At 37.3% G+C, this 16537-nt stretch overlaps 2 protein-coding genes across 2 annotated transcripts in view; one reads left to right on the top strand and one right to left on the bottom strand.

Moving 5' to 3' along the window:
* LOC134792409 (uncharacterized) overlaps positions 1 to 16537 on the bottom strand; it is a 729291-nt gene that overhangs the window by 591242 nt on the left and 121512 nt on the right. The gene's annotated exons all lie outside the window — the stretch shown is intronic.
* LOC134792406 (uncharacterized) overlaps positions 1 to 16537 on the top strand; it is a 265633-nt gene that overhangs the window by 23225 nt on the left and 225871 nt on the right. Inside the window, exon 2 of the mRNA XM_063763700.1 lies at positions 10312 to 10467. Coding sequence (XP_063619770.1) covers positions 10422 to 10467 — 46 coding nt within the window. The 5' untranslated portion in view covers positions 10312 to 10421. The remainder of the gene's footprint in view (positions 1 to 10311; positions 10468 to 16537) is intronic.

The raw sequence follows: 16537 nt of genomic DNA on the forward strand, positions 1-16537 counted from the left end.
GCAAAAGGGGTGTAGCATAATTACGACAAGTGTCCAATAATTTGAGAGAAAAGTCTGGTTTTCGCGGCGGTGTAGGTACCTACGTGACAATGGGTAGGTAAATTATAATGTCCATATTTTGAGCCCAAATCATAAGTTATAATATTGGTTTTGCAATTTTATCTGGGTATGCGTATATTGCGTATTACTTATTTCGGGGATCAGGTGCAAATTTCGTCGGTCTTCGCATCTCGAGCGATAACTCGTAAAGTTGTGTTAAGGGATATCCCTTATATACATTGTATCTGTATTATGAAGCTTCGTGAATGTCAGCCGCTCCGTTCGTGAGTTTGGGACCTGCAGCCACCCAAAGACGTAAAAAAAATTAGCAATCGCATCCTGATTGAAACTTCATAATATATTATATGATCGAAAGCTTTATAATGAAGCCCTGTGAACGTCAGCTGTCGCTCCGTTAGTTGGTTATGAAACGGTATATATCCAAACACGTAAATAAATTAGTCACCGCTTCCCGATTTATGGGCTATCTGTGGTAGTTCTAGTACATAGCTTTTTACGCGTAGTTTCGGTAGTTTCTCCGCTATGGATGCTGACTGTACAAAGTAATGATGTAAACTCTGTTGACAGTTCAATATACGAGGGCAATCGAGAAGTTTAATTCCGTCGTAATGGGGCGGAACTCCGGCCGAGGCTCTAATGGCCGGGAGCAGGCTTCTGTTCAGCCTTTATTTGTAGTCTAACTTTACGAAGCTCGATTTAAAGTACCTACTGAAGGTCAAAATACATTTGAGCCATGAAACCTGCCTCCTGGCTACAACTTGCACTATTGTCTTAGGTTTAGTACCTGTAAAGATAGTTGTACGTGTGGAAAAAAAAAACTGTATAAGCAATAGTGAAATGCAAAGAATCTATTCGGATTGTTTACATAATAGGTAGTAAAAGTATTCGCTTTGTATTGAATTTTACGCCAAGAACAATATTTATTTATCGGTACCTAGTTCTGGCCGAAGGGTGTCGTGTTTCGGAGGTTCCGGGGCAAACTGCCGAATCCGACACAAGAGCAGACGATTTAACGGAGCCACGCCGTTCTGTCGCCAAAATAGTGTTTAGTTTTTAAGTTTATGAATTCTATATATTAATACCTTTAAACGAGCAATTCTTGTTTATTTAGGTATATATATATTTCGGGATCTCGGAAACGGCTCTAACAATTTCGATGAAATTTGCTATATAGGGATTTTCGGAGGCGATAAAGCGATCTAGCTAGGTCTTATCTCTGGTAATACGCGCATTTTTGAGTTTTTATATGTTTCCAGATATTGTATAATTATGTCTACGGTATATGTTATGGTAATTGTTGCCTGAATCAAATTTTAAAATAAATGAATAAATGATAATATAACAAATACGTATATACGGATATTTAAGTATAGGTATATCATATATAATCGTTGTTTAATTACCCAGAACACAAACCTTATTGAGCATGACTCAGTCATTTGTGTTATAATTCCTATAATATTTATTTATACCAAATTTAAGACAATTATAGCATTAGGTACTTATTAAGAGTCACTGCTTGAGATAGGTCAGTAGAGAATAAAAGGTTAGTATTTTCATACCAGCGTTTCAAACTTAGTAAGGAATTATTCACTTACCTCATTTGCAATCTCTATTTGGAGAAATTGTAGAATAGAATTATTTGCACATGTCCTATATGCTATAAGTAGATATTTCATTCAATAGTATGTCTACCTACTACATACATGTATGACGTAGGTAGATACATGTCTGTATGTAACCTGCTAGTAAGGTAAATTAATTGCGTCCAAGCTCAGGTTTGCTGGTTAATCAATATTGCTTCTGGCGTCGAATTCAGTATTCTTAGAATAACTTTTACACGCCACGATTTTGCCATGATACTAATATTTTATAAGGCAGGGTCTAAGGTAGCCGAGTGTTATATGTCATCCTTTTTCCAAATCAGGGTTGTGGATTAGATCCACGGCTCGTTTCAAATTGTGGGAGAAAAAATACATTTTGAATGTGTATCAGTTCCTTTTCCAACTAGTGTGATTCTATGAGTTGTAGACCTTCCGAACCCCAATAGCTCCGCCAGTTTGAAAAAAATTACAAAAACTGAATCGACAAAGAAAAACGATATAATTAATGAACGTACGCAGTAAATTATACGAGAATTGGTTTAGTAATGCAAGTTGACCATTCGGAGATAAAAATCCCGAGCTGAAACGGAGATGCTTTCCTCTAGCTATTCCGCTCGCGCGGTCAAATATACATACTTACGTGACTTCTTCTTCAACTTCAACTTCAACATTTTTTCAGCAAATAGGCCACTAGGGCACTTTTACACGTCAACATTGAATTTAGATACAAGCAAAAATAATAACAATACATCAACAATTTTATAAAATACAACTAACAATTCAAACTAACGTATGACAATTACTTAGAGATGTATATGGTCTCTTAATATCGAATTACATAAAAAATCAATAATATTAATATAAAAAAAACGGATACAAAAACACAAAAAAATCTATAATATTTAGAGGTGTAGTCTCTAGGTGTCAGAACTATAAGATTATATAGTTTATCAAATTATCCTTAGAGATGAGAATTATCATGAGGTTATGAGATCACTATACCTGACTATACTAATACGTATCCTTACTCACTTCTCTGCACAACTTACCTATTTCGTAGCGCTTACTCCATCTTAAGTAGAAGTCGAATCGTATCTTAAAAGTAGGTACGGAAAGGTTTACACACCCACCTTGGTCGCCAATCGTGTTCATGTCGTAGGGTGTAAGATGTTCGAAGCCTCAGAAGTGATTTATCATGCATGTCGAATCAGTCTGAGATCGGGTTGCTAAGGCTAGACGCCCGAATGTGGATTATATTAGTGTATGTAGGTAACACGCGCGCGCTTTTAGGTTAGGCTAAATGAGGTATTGAACAATGTATACAGTGTGTAAGTCTAATACGGGCGAATCTCTTAACGGTGGTTAGTATAGGACAAAGTAAAGGTAATTAGATAACATTTACTTAAAGTTGCAACAATAATTTTGTCCATACAAAATAATTCAGCCCGCAATGTAATGCAAACACACTCACGTTAACCGCTCGTTGACAGTTACTTTCAAAAACTCCTATTGCGTATGTAATGTCATTAACTGTCATGAGTGGGTAAATAATAAATACGTATGATGTTTTTTATCTGAAGAAATGACTACCTAGTTTAAAATCAAATTACATCAAAAAATCTTATTAAAGCAATCATTTATTTTAATAACGACCCATTGAAATTACAACTGAAATGTACTGAAGTTGCTGAAATACTTCTAAAGAAAACCAACTAAAAAAGAAAACTAAAAAACACAATTTACAACAATACAAATTCTGAGAAACCTGAGTTTAGTTTTGCCGGTTTCGCCGCAAATACCTATTCTCGATGTGCCTTCCTTGTATTTCAGAACAGGTTTCGCAACGACGTTTGATTGACTCCATAAAATAACAACTCGTATTAAATCGTCTTCCTGCATCCCTTGTACTACTTTCAGGATTAAGTGCAAAATGGCGAAGGATTCGGTCTTGCAATGGAACTGGAGGCTCATCGTGAATAGCTGCTCCCTCCACCCTTCCAGTTACGGGCAATCCCTCGCGAGCTCGCTGTATCGCGTTTACAATTACTCGAGCGTTTCTTGGTACAACCCGATGAGGGAATCGCTCTCTGTACACAGCTAGCGCTCGATAACCATTTTGTAGTGTTTCACCGTAAATTAAAATCATGCCCATTAATTCAGGAGCAGTAAAAGTTGTTAAACGAGGCATTTTTATAACATACGATTACTTTTGAATCGAAAGACTGACATTGTCAAATCAGAGTTGAAATAAAATAAGAAACTTGCAATTCCACCAAAGAGTTTGCCACGTTTTCACACAATGTACCAAGTTTTGTGGTGTTTAGACGGTTTAGTTAATTCTCGAAATAATTTTGGTCATAACTGTACAACTATAAGGCGGGCCGTACGCTTATTTTCCGCCATCCTGGTATAAAAAATCAGGCAAATTAAATACGAAATGAATACACAATAATCACTTATGAGATACTGATATTAAATGAATTTTCAAAAAAGGTGTGCTATCAAAGGTGCTTGTCTATTGCTCAGATTAGAAATAATCACGTCAAGTGATGTTATCGTGACTGATTAAAATGAAGTCAGTTTCTTGTTGATAAACATGATAAATAAATAAGATTTAATATCTTTTAACACGCCTAGTAGTACTTTAATCTACCAAAATAACTACAAAACATTAAATGCAGTGTAATGCTAACATGTATTGTGAATGTTCCTCCAGATAGGTAAGTTTGTAAATGCTATTGTTGTATTGCTAATAAATATTTGACATTTCGGTACCGCAACCATGTTTACAGTACATTGCTGCTGAGAAATTTTTAAAAAATTAATTTAGGGCTCGTAATGAACTGCAACTTAAAAAAACCTTTTACTTCATGATTACACTAATGAATACTATGTCCGATTTAATTTATCGCCCGTATTAGACTTACACACTGTATATAACTTAACTTGGAGTGTAACATTAAGGAGGTGTAAATGTTGTTATATCATATATGTCGGGGCGTGACTCCAGAAGGACGTATTGCAGCGTTACAGTTCATAGTTTAAGACGCCTGTATACAATTGATTAGCGATGTTTGGCTACTAGCAATGTTTGCTGTTTGGAAGTTGTAACGAAATTCATAACGTAGAGATTAACGCCATCTATTGGCGTGTTGTTGAACTAAGATGACAGGTAGAAGGCTTTGGAACGTCAAGAGGTTTCTCTTGGGTGAACGTAGGCACGAGTTGGCATTTTTGTCGTTATGTTGGTAGACTGGTCAAGCAGGTTGACCAACTTGACGTTGGGGTGGGAGCACTGGAGCAGCGAGGCTCCGCCGCTGGTGCATAGTCTAATAAAACATGGTCTTCCATTCCCAGAGTGACACGGGCCTACGTCACAACAACATGGCCGCTATATATAGCGCTATCGCATATTATCATATAGCGCTGTCGCATGATGACGTAGGCCCGTGTCAGTTAGGTGACCTAGAAAAGACGGGAATGGAGTACCAGGCGGAGTATATTATTATACCATGCGCTGGTGTTTCTTCTTGATCGGACCGCGCTAGAGATCGGACGTACTCGTTAGCCAACCTCGTGCCTAACTCGCCACGTTCCTGATGGCTTATACCTGAAGGATTATTCTGAAAGATTATAGAATCCAACGTTCTTTATCCATTTAGCTAAGTGTTTGATTCCAAGTGTTATTTTGATTTCTTATGTTTCATTAGAAGCTTACTTTTGTGACAAAGAAAGGATGTGTTGTTTAGAAAGGCTGTGTGTTATTTTACAACAATTCAGTTTGCATCCGAATAGAAATTAGTTATTTTTATCATTTAGTACTGAGATATAGTAGGCGCTAGTAAGGTTAACGAGTCCGAATGCTTATTTCACGCACTGGTAGCATACTAATTTAGCTGTGAAGTAATACATTGAGGTACTATGCCCACTGCCGTCGCCCGTGCCTCCGTCATATATATGAACATTATATGGTATAGTCTGCCCGTTGTAACCTTATTTTAACAAATTATTTATCTAATGATATACGGCTTTTATTGTTCATTTGTGTGTCTTTGGAAAGACTTGTCAGCGCTTGTCTGCTCTGTCAAGTTTTAAGATTAGCTCAAAAATGGTCTACATAATCTTGAAATAAAATAACTAAAAACAATGAACTAGGTTCATTGAATAAGCTAGGTACATAGCGCAATCGCCAATAGTAAGTACCTATTTTTATGTAACACACTGCTTGATAGGTATAGTTACCAGCAATAATATGTTACACAGCAAAGCCCGCAAAATATGTGACGCGCTCTTATTGCGCTACAAATAAGAACGTGTCACATATTTTTGCGGCCTTCGTTGCGTAATATATTATTGCTGGTGACTGTACCTACATCGTATTCTCCAAAAAAAAATCACTTTCATATTAAACAGCCTACCGTTTTCAGCGGCTCTTGACGGTTAAAATACCTGTCAATCTCAGTCACCTTTATTTATATTCAGATTGTGGGACTTACAAAAATCGGATTATTACATTCAAAAAGAAAACTCACTCGAAAATTAGGGTAATAGGATCAAATATTAAATGCCATTACAAAATGTTGAGCGACTAACACGAGCGACAAAGAGCTAAACCGCTCAACCGAAGTTTGTCGAATTCAATTAAGTTGGCTATCGGGTAAATGCAGGAAATCAAACTTCGTCATGTCTGCAAACTTTCCAAGTATTGATAAATTATTGAACTAACTTGGGGTTAAGCCCTTAATTCCGATTCGGTGAAGCCGCATTGAGAAGCCGTTGAGAAGATTTTGCTGAAGAAGGCAGTGTAAAATAAACGGCCATGGGAAATTGTGAAGTAGAAGTACACAGTGTCGCCTACAGAACGCAGTACACATCAAATCAAATGGAGGTCAATAACAGAAGACCTTAAGAGCTATCTACTGATTTGACTCCTCTCTGTTTGTTCAGCAAAAAATAATGGTTTGATCCGTACTGAACGCGTCCCCTGTATATATACTTGCTGCCAGATAACGTGTCAATATAGCGAACAAAGATATTTTTTAGTTTCGTGGTAAGGACGGTCATTGTTCACTATTGACACGTTATCTGGCGGCGAGTATAGGGGAGGGCTTTATAGAATTGTTAAAATGCATGCAATATACATATATGAGTTCCAAAAAACATACAAATATTAATAACGTAATTGGGTCAATTTTCAAATAGGCATTTTTTGCTGTCCCACGGCTAAAACTCGAAGTCCATAAGACTAAAAGACTGGGTATGTATATATTTTCATTCAATGTATTATAAGCTTTAAAAATCATGCACAACTGTACCTAAAATATTATTTGTTTCTGACAAAATCGCATTTGAAGTTCCAAAAAAGGCGAAATTTGCTTCGCGTGTCCCAGTGGCGGCATAGCGCAATAAAAAAAATCATAACTTTGGATGTAGGCAACGTATTACAAACAAGTTTGTATTTTTATAAAGAGCATTTTCTAGAGGATTTATTTAATCATATTGATAAATTAATGCATTATTTAATAAAACAAGGAAAGCCTTTTTATCGCTGTCCCGCGCGGCACCTGTTTTGTTATGACTTAAATAATCTTCCCCTATAATCTTCTTTGTCTATTGAATAACGGTTAGATTAAATTTACGACGCAATAGTGCGGTTAGTTAGGCATCGATTGACATCGAATGTAGACGCGGAAACAGTTTAATTTATTTAAAAACAGGTAAGAATCTCTTTCGATATATTTTGGTACGACTACAATGACATTTGTATGGACGCTTAATACGTTGGTACATAGTTGAAATAAAATGTTTATTTTATAATAATAGTTGCAAATATAGTGTTAAAATATATAGTAAAATAAATAAGTGAATCGGTTGTATTGTGTAGGAAATATCGATAAAAATATTATTGGCGACATGTAGCGACATTTGTATGGCGACATTTATACGGCTATTTTGACCATAAAAATGTCGATTGTGGCATACAAATGTCGACACAGTGTCATACAGATGTCGAGAAGGTGCCATACAAATGTCGTCAGGCTCTTATAAATGCAACAAAAATAATAAATAGTGGCATATACATGTTGATACTGCCATACAATGTCGAAAAAATGCCTTATACATGTCAAAAGAGCCTTACAAATGGCTACCTAGTGCCATACAAATGTCGATCTTTAAACGTCCATATCTAGCTAACTATAAAAAGTACAGAGGTGCCTCGTACAGTATATTTTTTGTTGTTAAGAGCCCTTTCTAAACGATGATTATAAATCAGATTTTTCAAAAATAAAAAATTGCCATACAAATGTCGAAAAAACACCCTCTTCAAAAATTGACCCAATTAATCCTATCCTATGCATTCGCGCCATTCAGGAAAAAATGCTGCGGACTTTACATGTATATTTCGCACAGGCAAATTCAGGGATAGTGAGGGAAGTAGTGTCATCCAATGTATGGGACGTGCAAATTTTGGTATCGGATGAATTCACTTGGCACAGATGTAGTATACGTAAAGCTAAGCCAATCCAGCCCGGTAGCCATCCGCCACCCCCTGGTGGGTAGGCAGGGGGGCATCCAAAGTTACACGCCGCATATCGGCTTCTATTTTACGTACCACCTCGAGTTTGGTAACATTTACAGTTAAATCGGGCATGAGAAATTCATTTTTGAGACATTTAATGTACAGTTTAATAGAAAAAAATAAAAATATTGACGAACAAATCAAAATCGGTTTGCTATTTTTTTTATTCAACTATTACTAATATCAGCCGAAACTACAAATGCTAGAAAGCGATTTTGAAAAATTTAACCCCTAAGGGGGTTAAAAAGGGGATGAAAGTTTGTATGGGGTTCATGTTTTATTTTAAGCTAGGAATTTCAAACTTCGTTAAAATATATATTATTGAAATACAAGAAAACTGATTTCAGCGTTATTGAAAATGCATCCCCTAAGGTGGCGAAATAGGAGTTGAAAATTTGTATGGAGATCAAATTTTTTTCCCAGTGTGGGGCTTGAAATTTTTTATATGCGCATATTATTAGGATACAAGAAAAGCCATTTCAGCGTTTTTAAAAATTCATCCTCTAACGGGGTTAAAAAGGAGTTGAAAGCTTGAATCCATTACAAATTACTTTGACTGCCCCGCCTGCCTACCTACCAGGGGGTGGCGGATGTCTACCGGGCTCAATTAGCTTAGCTTTATGTATGTTACATCTGTGCTAAGTGAATTCATCCGATACCAAAATTTGCACCTAATGACACTACTTCCCGGGCTAGGAAGGGCCTCTAAGTATACCCTTAATATTCCTAAGTCTGCAATCGCTCCAAACATTAAATGGGTACAATTTTAATTGAGGACTTATTAGTTACAGTGGCTCGCCGAGCCGGGCTTATTGGAGCGCGAGGATTCATTAGCCGTCCGGAAGAACGATCAAAGCAATTTAGAATCTATTACGCGGATTGAGCGGCGCGGGTGGCTAGTCGTGCTCTTGTGACGATCAAGACATCATACAGATACCTGCTATGTAACCCTTTTCGTACCGATTCATAACAGCGAACGCGAACAGCCGGCCTAGCCAAGGTGACAATCGCTTGCGCTTCGCCATCGAATCGCTTTGTGTCTCTCTATCACTCTTCCATATTAGTGTGACAGTGACAGTTGCGTTTCGTTCGCTACGGAGCGTTAGCGATTGGCATGTCGTCTACGGGGCCTGAGTGGATGCGTAGCGAACCGTGCGTTGCGATGAACAGAACTTCATTGAGTTTATGTAACCCATATCTATGCTTTATTTGCCACAAGATTTAAGTTGTTACATTAATATATTTATGAGTCACAACATAAACAATAGACCCTCTAGTAGTACCTAGCTTTACTTAATAAAAAACGTTAAATAATTATTGCTGCATTAAAATAGAAACTTCCAGTAGATAGTGTTCAAATGAAACATTTATATTACAAAATAACCTTAAGACTAGCTAGCTCAGTATGATGGAAATTTATTGAAAAGCATACAAATGGAAATGAGGGGCGGAACATTAAGACTCTTGGCTATTCCCATTGTTTGGCGAGAACGGGAGAGTCGTGCGCGTGGTAACTAAGGCCTAAGGTACAGAATAAATAATAGTACTACCTAGGTAAAGAAGACTCACTCTCTAACAAAACGCGTCTGTTACGATCAGGACAGACATGGCCGCTAGGTGGCGACAGCGCCACGCGCGTCTTATGGCTAGCCACCAATATTGGTGTGGAACGGATGTACTTGTAGCTGTACCTGTAGCAAAGCGACGAAATCGCGGAGTAAGCCACGCCTGCCTAAGGGGCGGCATTGGAAGTAGTAGTGGTAATGTTGGAATATTTAAATGTTTCATTTAGACACTCTCTACTGGAAGCTTTTGTTTTGATACAGCAGCAATTATCTTACAGTTTTATTGTAATAATAGAAATTAAAGAGCGTATGGAAATACGAGTGACTTATCACGTGACTTTTCGTAGCTCCAACACAATTTTACGAAGCGCGATTGTCATCTTGTCTAGGCCTCGTGCGGAGATTTGTTAATATTAGCTATTACTAATAAAGTATTAAAACAAATAAATTTATCATTTTAACGTAAGATTGGACCAAATTATATCCCATGTTATTGTTTCAGGTATCTGGCACAACCACGAGAACGCAGTGGCGTTGATGGGGGGCGGCGCCGGCCGCGGCCGATAGTACGACGGCGGCCGCCCGCGCAGCGTCACCCACCGGCCGTCAGCCATGGTGCGCGACAAGAAACCGCCGGGCAAGACCGACTCGCAGAAATGTAAGTACTGTACTGTTAAAGAAGACAACACTATAGTTCGTTTTTTTTCAGCATTAGAAAAAAGGTAAATAATCTTACGTGTCTTTTGATTAAAAACACTTTTGAAAAATAAGTATTTTCCTAATGCTAAAAAAAAAAACTATACATACACAATTGAATTGGAAAAATTGTACGACGACGCCGGCAATGGCGGATGATGCGCACCAGACAACTCAGGCCACGCTGTGCTGCGCCTATCTACGACATCGACCGTACGCTAGCACTCGTGTAAGCCATATAGTCGGTTATTAATGCTACTCGTAGCTGTCGCTTACATCGGTGACCCGCGTACCGTCACCCACTGGCCGTCTTCTCATCTTAAAGATGAGATTGAATTATTACTTTCTAAAGTAAACAACCTCAATGCAACCCGGACGTCTTAAGTCTTGGTCTCCTGACTATCCATCAATACTGCGTCTACTTCAGCGTCCGTCCGACCTACATAAGGAGCTCACTGTACTCCGGCAAATAGATAAATGATTGAGTGGATTGTACAAACAGACAATCAGTCATCGACACGTTTCCGACAAGGTCTATAGTTTTTCCTTCTCGCGAAGAGAGTTCAATATTTTTTTGTGTACATTAACAGTATTAACACCTTCTAGCTGCGCGATTTAAACAAGACTGAGTGAGGGTAGTTCAAAAGACTCGTGCAGCTAGCTATAGGTAACTCAATTATTCGCGACTAAAATCAGTGTTCGCTACCATTAGTCCTTTATCAATTCTATTAACTAATTATATTAAAATTCTCTTATTGATAAACATATAAAGAACTTAGGATTTTAAAGTTTTACTTTAGTTTTAAAATATTAGTTACATTTCTAGTAAATAATTAGTTATAGTTCATTTTTTTAGCATTAGAAAAAGACTACGCGATCTTGACGTGTCTTTTAATTGAAAAATGCTTTTTAAAAATCAGTAACTATTAAGTACTTATGAAAGCAAAAGAATGTAAATAATCGTATATGATACATAATAGTTACATATTTGCCGTGACTTATTTTTCAAAAGTGTTTTTAATAAAAAGACGCGTCATGATTGTTGTTACTAATGCTAAAAAAAACGAACTATACAATCATTGTAAGTTTCGACTTAAAAATTAATCGAAAGAATCAATCCCAGAGAAATCCTGACAAAGATAATGATCGCATTGAATATACTTAGTCGAGTCACACGCTGTTTGAGACTAGACTAATGGACTAGATCAGCCTTAAGTAAGCTTTACTCTGAGATCTCTAGTTTTAGCTACCTTATAAATAGTTTAACAGAGCTACGGCCCGATTCGAACTTTAAGATACGTCAATTAATAGATCTAGAAACGAGATGGATTAGATGTGTCAGTGTTTATTGCAATGTTGTTGATTTTAGTTTAGACTTTAGTTCTGTTAGTATGTTACCTTGAGAATCTTTACATATATGTTTTGGCGATAAAAATGTAAGTACATACCTACGTATTTTTCAACTGTGTTTATGTACCTAATTACCCTTTTAAAAGCCGATAAAACAGTAAACACCAAAGGCAAAGCAAATTTTACACTATTCAGATTTAAACATAGGATTATAGAAATTCCAAGCAGCTTACAATGGGTAAAGTCGTAACTTTCTGCTCGGTGTGGAAAACGCCAGTTTGCCGCTCGAACGAGGCGAGGGTGCGTCCTGTAGATAAGGCTGCAGATTACGGGGTAACTCGCGGTAATGGCGGAATAAAGTTATACTTTTATGTTCTTATCACATTGCAGCATCATTGAAACTTAGGTCGTGCAGTGCTTGATTAATTTGATTAATATTCTTACGTTTTCTATTGTTAACACCTTCACCGCAGTGGGTTGAAAGACCCCATGCAAGGTATACATATTACGAGTTACACTATTGCTGCAGCGAAGGTGTTAATGGGTGATGGTCTAAAAAATCAACGTTGCGCAGCCATATTGTAATGAATGTGTGATTTTTAAAGACATCAAGTTTAGTGATGTATAATTTTCAGCCCAAAAAAATAAACAATTATTTCGTAGTTAACACAAACTTAATCATTTCTGACTATAATGTCTATTACATACGGGCAAGACAGACTTCTTCTTCTTCTTCTTCGTTCCCTCGTGACTGAGGATCGTGACCAACAACTATGTCCCTCCATTTATCGCGAACAAGGGCTATGTGGGTTGCCCTCTGCATGGAACCACATGCCTGTCTAATGGAATCCGACCATCTTGCAGGGGCTCTTCCTCTAGCGCGCTTGCCTTCAACTTGGCCCAGTATGACGTCACGTTCGAGGCTGTGGTGTGGCGACCGCATTATGTCCCCAAAGAATCTAAGAGCCCTCTCCTGGCAGATTGTTGAGAGTCGTTTGTAGATCTTTAGTTCTCTCAGAGCAAGACAGACATGACATGACATGACACACAAATATAGCGAAACTTTAAGTTTACTCTTCATCATTTTTTATACAGAACCCAAAAACTGCTGTAGGTACTTAAGGAGAGTTAGTTTTTGTAAGAGTTTCCGCATGACCCTCGGTGTCGAGTGTTAGATCTATGGCAGACGGCGGACCCATCGATCACGCTCGACGTAGCTCGTAGCTACACATGACACCCACGTTACTGACGTAAGGACGTAACACACCCACTTCAGAGCGAGGCTTGGAGAGAAATTCAGATTTTAAACTCGCAACTTGATTTGTTATTGATATGAAACCATATCGACTGATCTTTGTCGTATAATGAGTTTTTGGCAAAAAATTCATTTTTGGTACAAGCTTTTATCGCTGACTGTACTTTTCTTACGACAGACAACTAATACTCATCGAGACAATTTTAAAAACCAACAACACAATAAGGTTGCGTTGTTTCATCACAGAGTTCCTATGGCCACCTCCTGTCTCCATCATCAGATCAGTTCAACAGTACCATATTATTTTGTATTGTCATCAGAACTACATGCAGCTGCCAATTTTCATGACGCTACGATCCTTGGAAGATGGTTAAATTAGTTACCTTAGATTCCATTACATAGTTAGTTACATACAGGCCGAGAGTTCCTATGGCCACGTCCTGTCTCCATCATCAGATCAGTTCGACAGTACCATATTATTGTATTGTCATCAGAACTACATACAGCTACCAATTTTCATGACGCTACGATCCTTGGAAGATGGTTAAATTAGTTACCTTAGATTCACCTTAGATTAGATTAGATAGTTAGGTACATACAGGTCTACCTAATAAAAGCTTGTTAAAAAAGAGTCAGAGCCTTACGAGCTTAAAGCGAGATTTTACCAGTTTGCGGCACTGTGTGGCACAGCGCCTTGTGCTGCACAGTGCCGCACACTGGTGGAATCCCGTCTTTATAACATAAATATAATAAAATGTTTATTACCAATTTGTATTAGTACCAATATGGAATCTATAACCATTGAACAAGAAAAATTAAAGAAAGATATGGCAAATTTAGTGGACACAACTAATACTCTTGAGTTGAAAGTTGAGGCCTTAGAAAAAGATATAGACCTGCTTAAGTCTTCAAAATCTCAGCAGACGATGGTACCTTTATCATATAATACATTGGTCACGGAATGTCAGGAGCGTGCAACCCGGGCAAGAAATATTATCATAGCGGGAATCCAAGAACCACTTTCCAATGTACTGACTGAGAGAGCAGATCATGACAAAAAAGAAGTACAAAAAATTACGGAATTGATCAAAATTGACTGCCCCGAACCAGAAAGGATAATCCGCCTGGGAAAATATCAACAAAATAAAGCTCGGCCAGTTAAAGTATGCTACAAATCGGATGAAACACCTAAGTTGATTCTCAGAAATAAAGACAAAACAATGCCTGCAAATGTTAAAATATACTCCGATCAGACTCCTCTACAACGAGATACATTAAACCAACTAAAACAAGAACTTGAAACACGATTAGCAAACGGAGAATGCAATCTTTGTATAAAATATGTAAAAGGTGAGCCCAAAATAGTATCAAAAAACTCAATAACGGCGGCAGTAGCCGAGCACCAACCGGAAGCCCCTTAATCGGTCCTAGCGACAACATCACTTATCAAACAACCAACGTATACTCACATATTGAAACATCAAAAAAGTCCTTAAGCTTCTTCTACGCGAACATACGCAGCATCGTTAAGCCAGGAAAATTCGACGAGCTGAAGTGCATCCTCAAGTCAATCAATAATAAAGTACACATTGTTCTTCTCACAGAAACTTGGATAAAATCTGAAGACGACGCGATAAACCTACAATTACCAAATTACTCACATTATTTTAATTATAGAAATGACATGCGAGGAGGAGGCGTGTCCATTTACATTCACAATGATTTAAAACATAGAGTAACAAAAAATAAATACCTTACAGGAAACAATTATCTTTGGGTATATATAGACCAGTACGCGCTACACGTTGGACTCGTGTATAAACCAGGCCACACAAATGTGAGTAGTTTTCTGGTTGATTATGAATTACAACTGCAACACAAACATCGTGCTATTGTGTTTGGAGACTTCAATCTGGACCTATTACAAGACGATAAAATGACAAAGACGTACCAACGACTGCTAAACGAAAATGGATACAAAATCATCAACAAAATAGACAGACAACATTGCACGCGCGAAACGTCTACAACGTGGTCGATTTTGGATCATGTAAGCACTAATTTAAGTGACAATAATTTCCACTTGGCAGTCGTTGAATCGTCTCTCTCGGATCATAAACAAATCTATACCGCCCTTAAAAAACAGATTAAAGCGCCTAAGAAAAAGATTGAATATAAATCGATAAATTACGACAGCTTATACAAAGGATTTGACTTACACAAACTGGATAACACGAAACATGATTACAAAATACTTGAGAACTTTATTAAGGAAAACATACACCGAAGTACAAAAACTAAAACAAAAATACTAAACTTACCAAGAAATGACTGGATTAATAAAGACATTATTACTGGAATAAACAGAAGGAATCGACTTTGGCAAGAACTAAAAAGGAACCCCAACAATGAAGACCTGAAAGCGAAATTTAAAACCGAGAGAAACAAAGTAACACGAAATATACTCAGCGCCAAGAGAAGTTTCTACTTAAAAGAATTTCAAAAGAGCTCTAATAAACCAAAGAAGACTTGGAACCTCATCAATGCCCTTGCCACGAACAAAACTAAAAATATAATATGTAAACCACCGACGATCTCTACTAACCAAGGACCTATAACTGATGAAAACCGTATCTGTGAATACTTCAATAGTTTCTTCTCTACCATTGGTACAACATTGGCAAACGAAATTTCACCGCAATACCATGAAAATAATACCCAAACGTTATCAACTAAACACACGAATAACATTCTCTTATCAAAATTAAAACCCTGTAATCCGGATGAAATTAGGAAACATATAGATAGTTTAGACGCCAATACTGCCACTGGTATAGATGAAATTAGTACTAAAGTACTCAAATGCCTAAAAGAATCCATATCCATAGAATTAAATCACTGCATAAATAAGTGTATGGATGATGTATCCCTGACAGTCTAAAAATTGCAAAAGTGTCCCCAATCTTTAAATCTGGATCAAAATCTGACGTAAACAATTATCGCCCTATATCGGTCCTACCCGTGATATCCAAAATTTATGAAAAAATCCTATATGACCGCCTTAACAAACACCTAAATCAAATTAAATTCCTTTCCGAACGCCAGTACGGTTTCAGACCTAAGTCAAACACACTTTCGGCAACAACAGATCTTATAACTACGATAAAAACAAACATAGATAAAAAAAATATAGCTCTTGGAGTATTCATCGATTTAAAAAAAGCATTCGACACGGTTAGCCATACTTTGCTTCTAAAGAAACTTAAGAGCATAGGCCTGACTGATTCTGCGTACACGATATTCGAATCTTACCTAGCAAATAGAATCCAAATTGTTAAAATAGAGGAATACCAAAGTAAACCCTTTCCAATCGTTTGCGGAGTCCCTCAAGGCTCTATCTTGGGGCCATTATTGTTTTTAATTTATA

Source organism: Cydia splendana, chromosome 7, assembly GCF_910591565.1.
Source record: "Cydia splendana chromosome 7, ilCydSple1.2, whole genome shotgun sequence".
NCBI lineage: Eukaryota > Metazoa > Arthropoda > Insecta > Lepidoptera > Tortricidae > Cydia > Cydia splendana.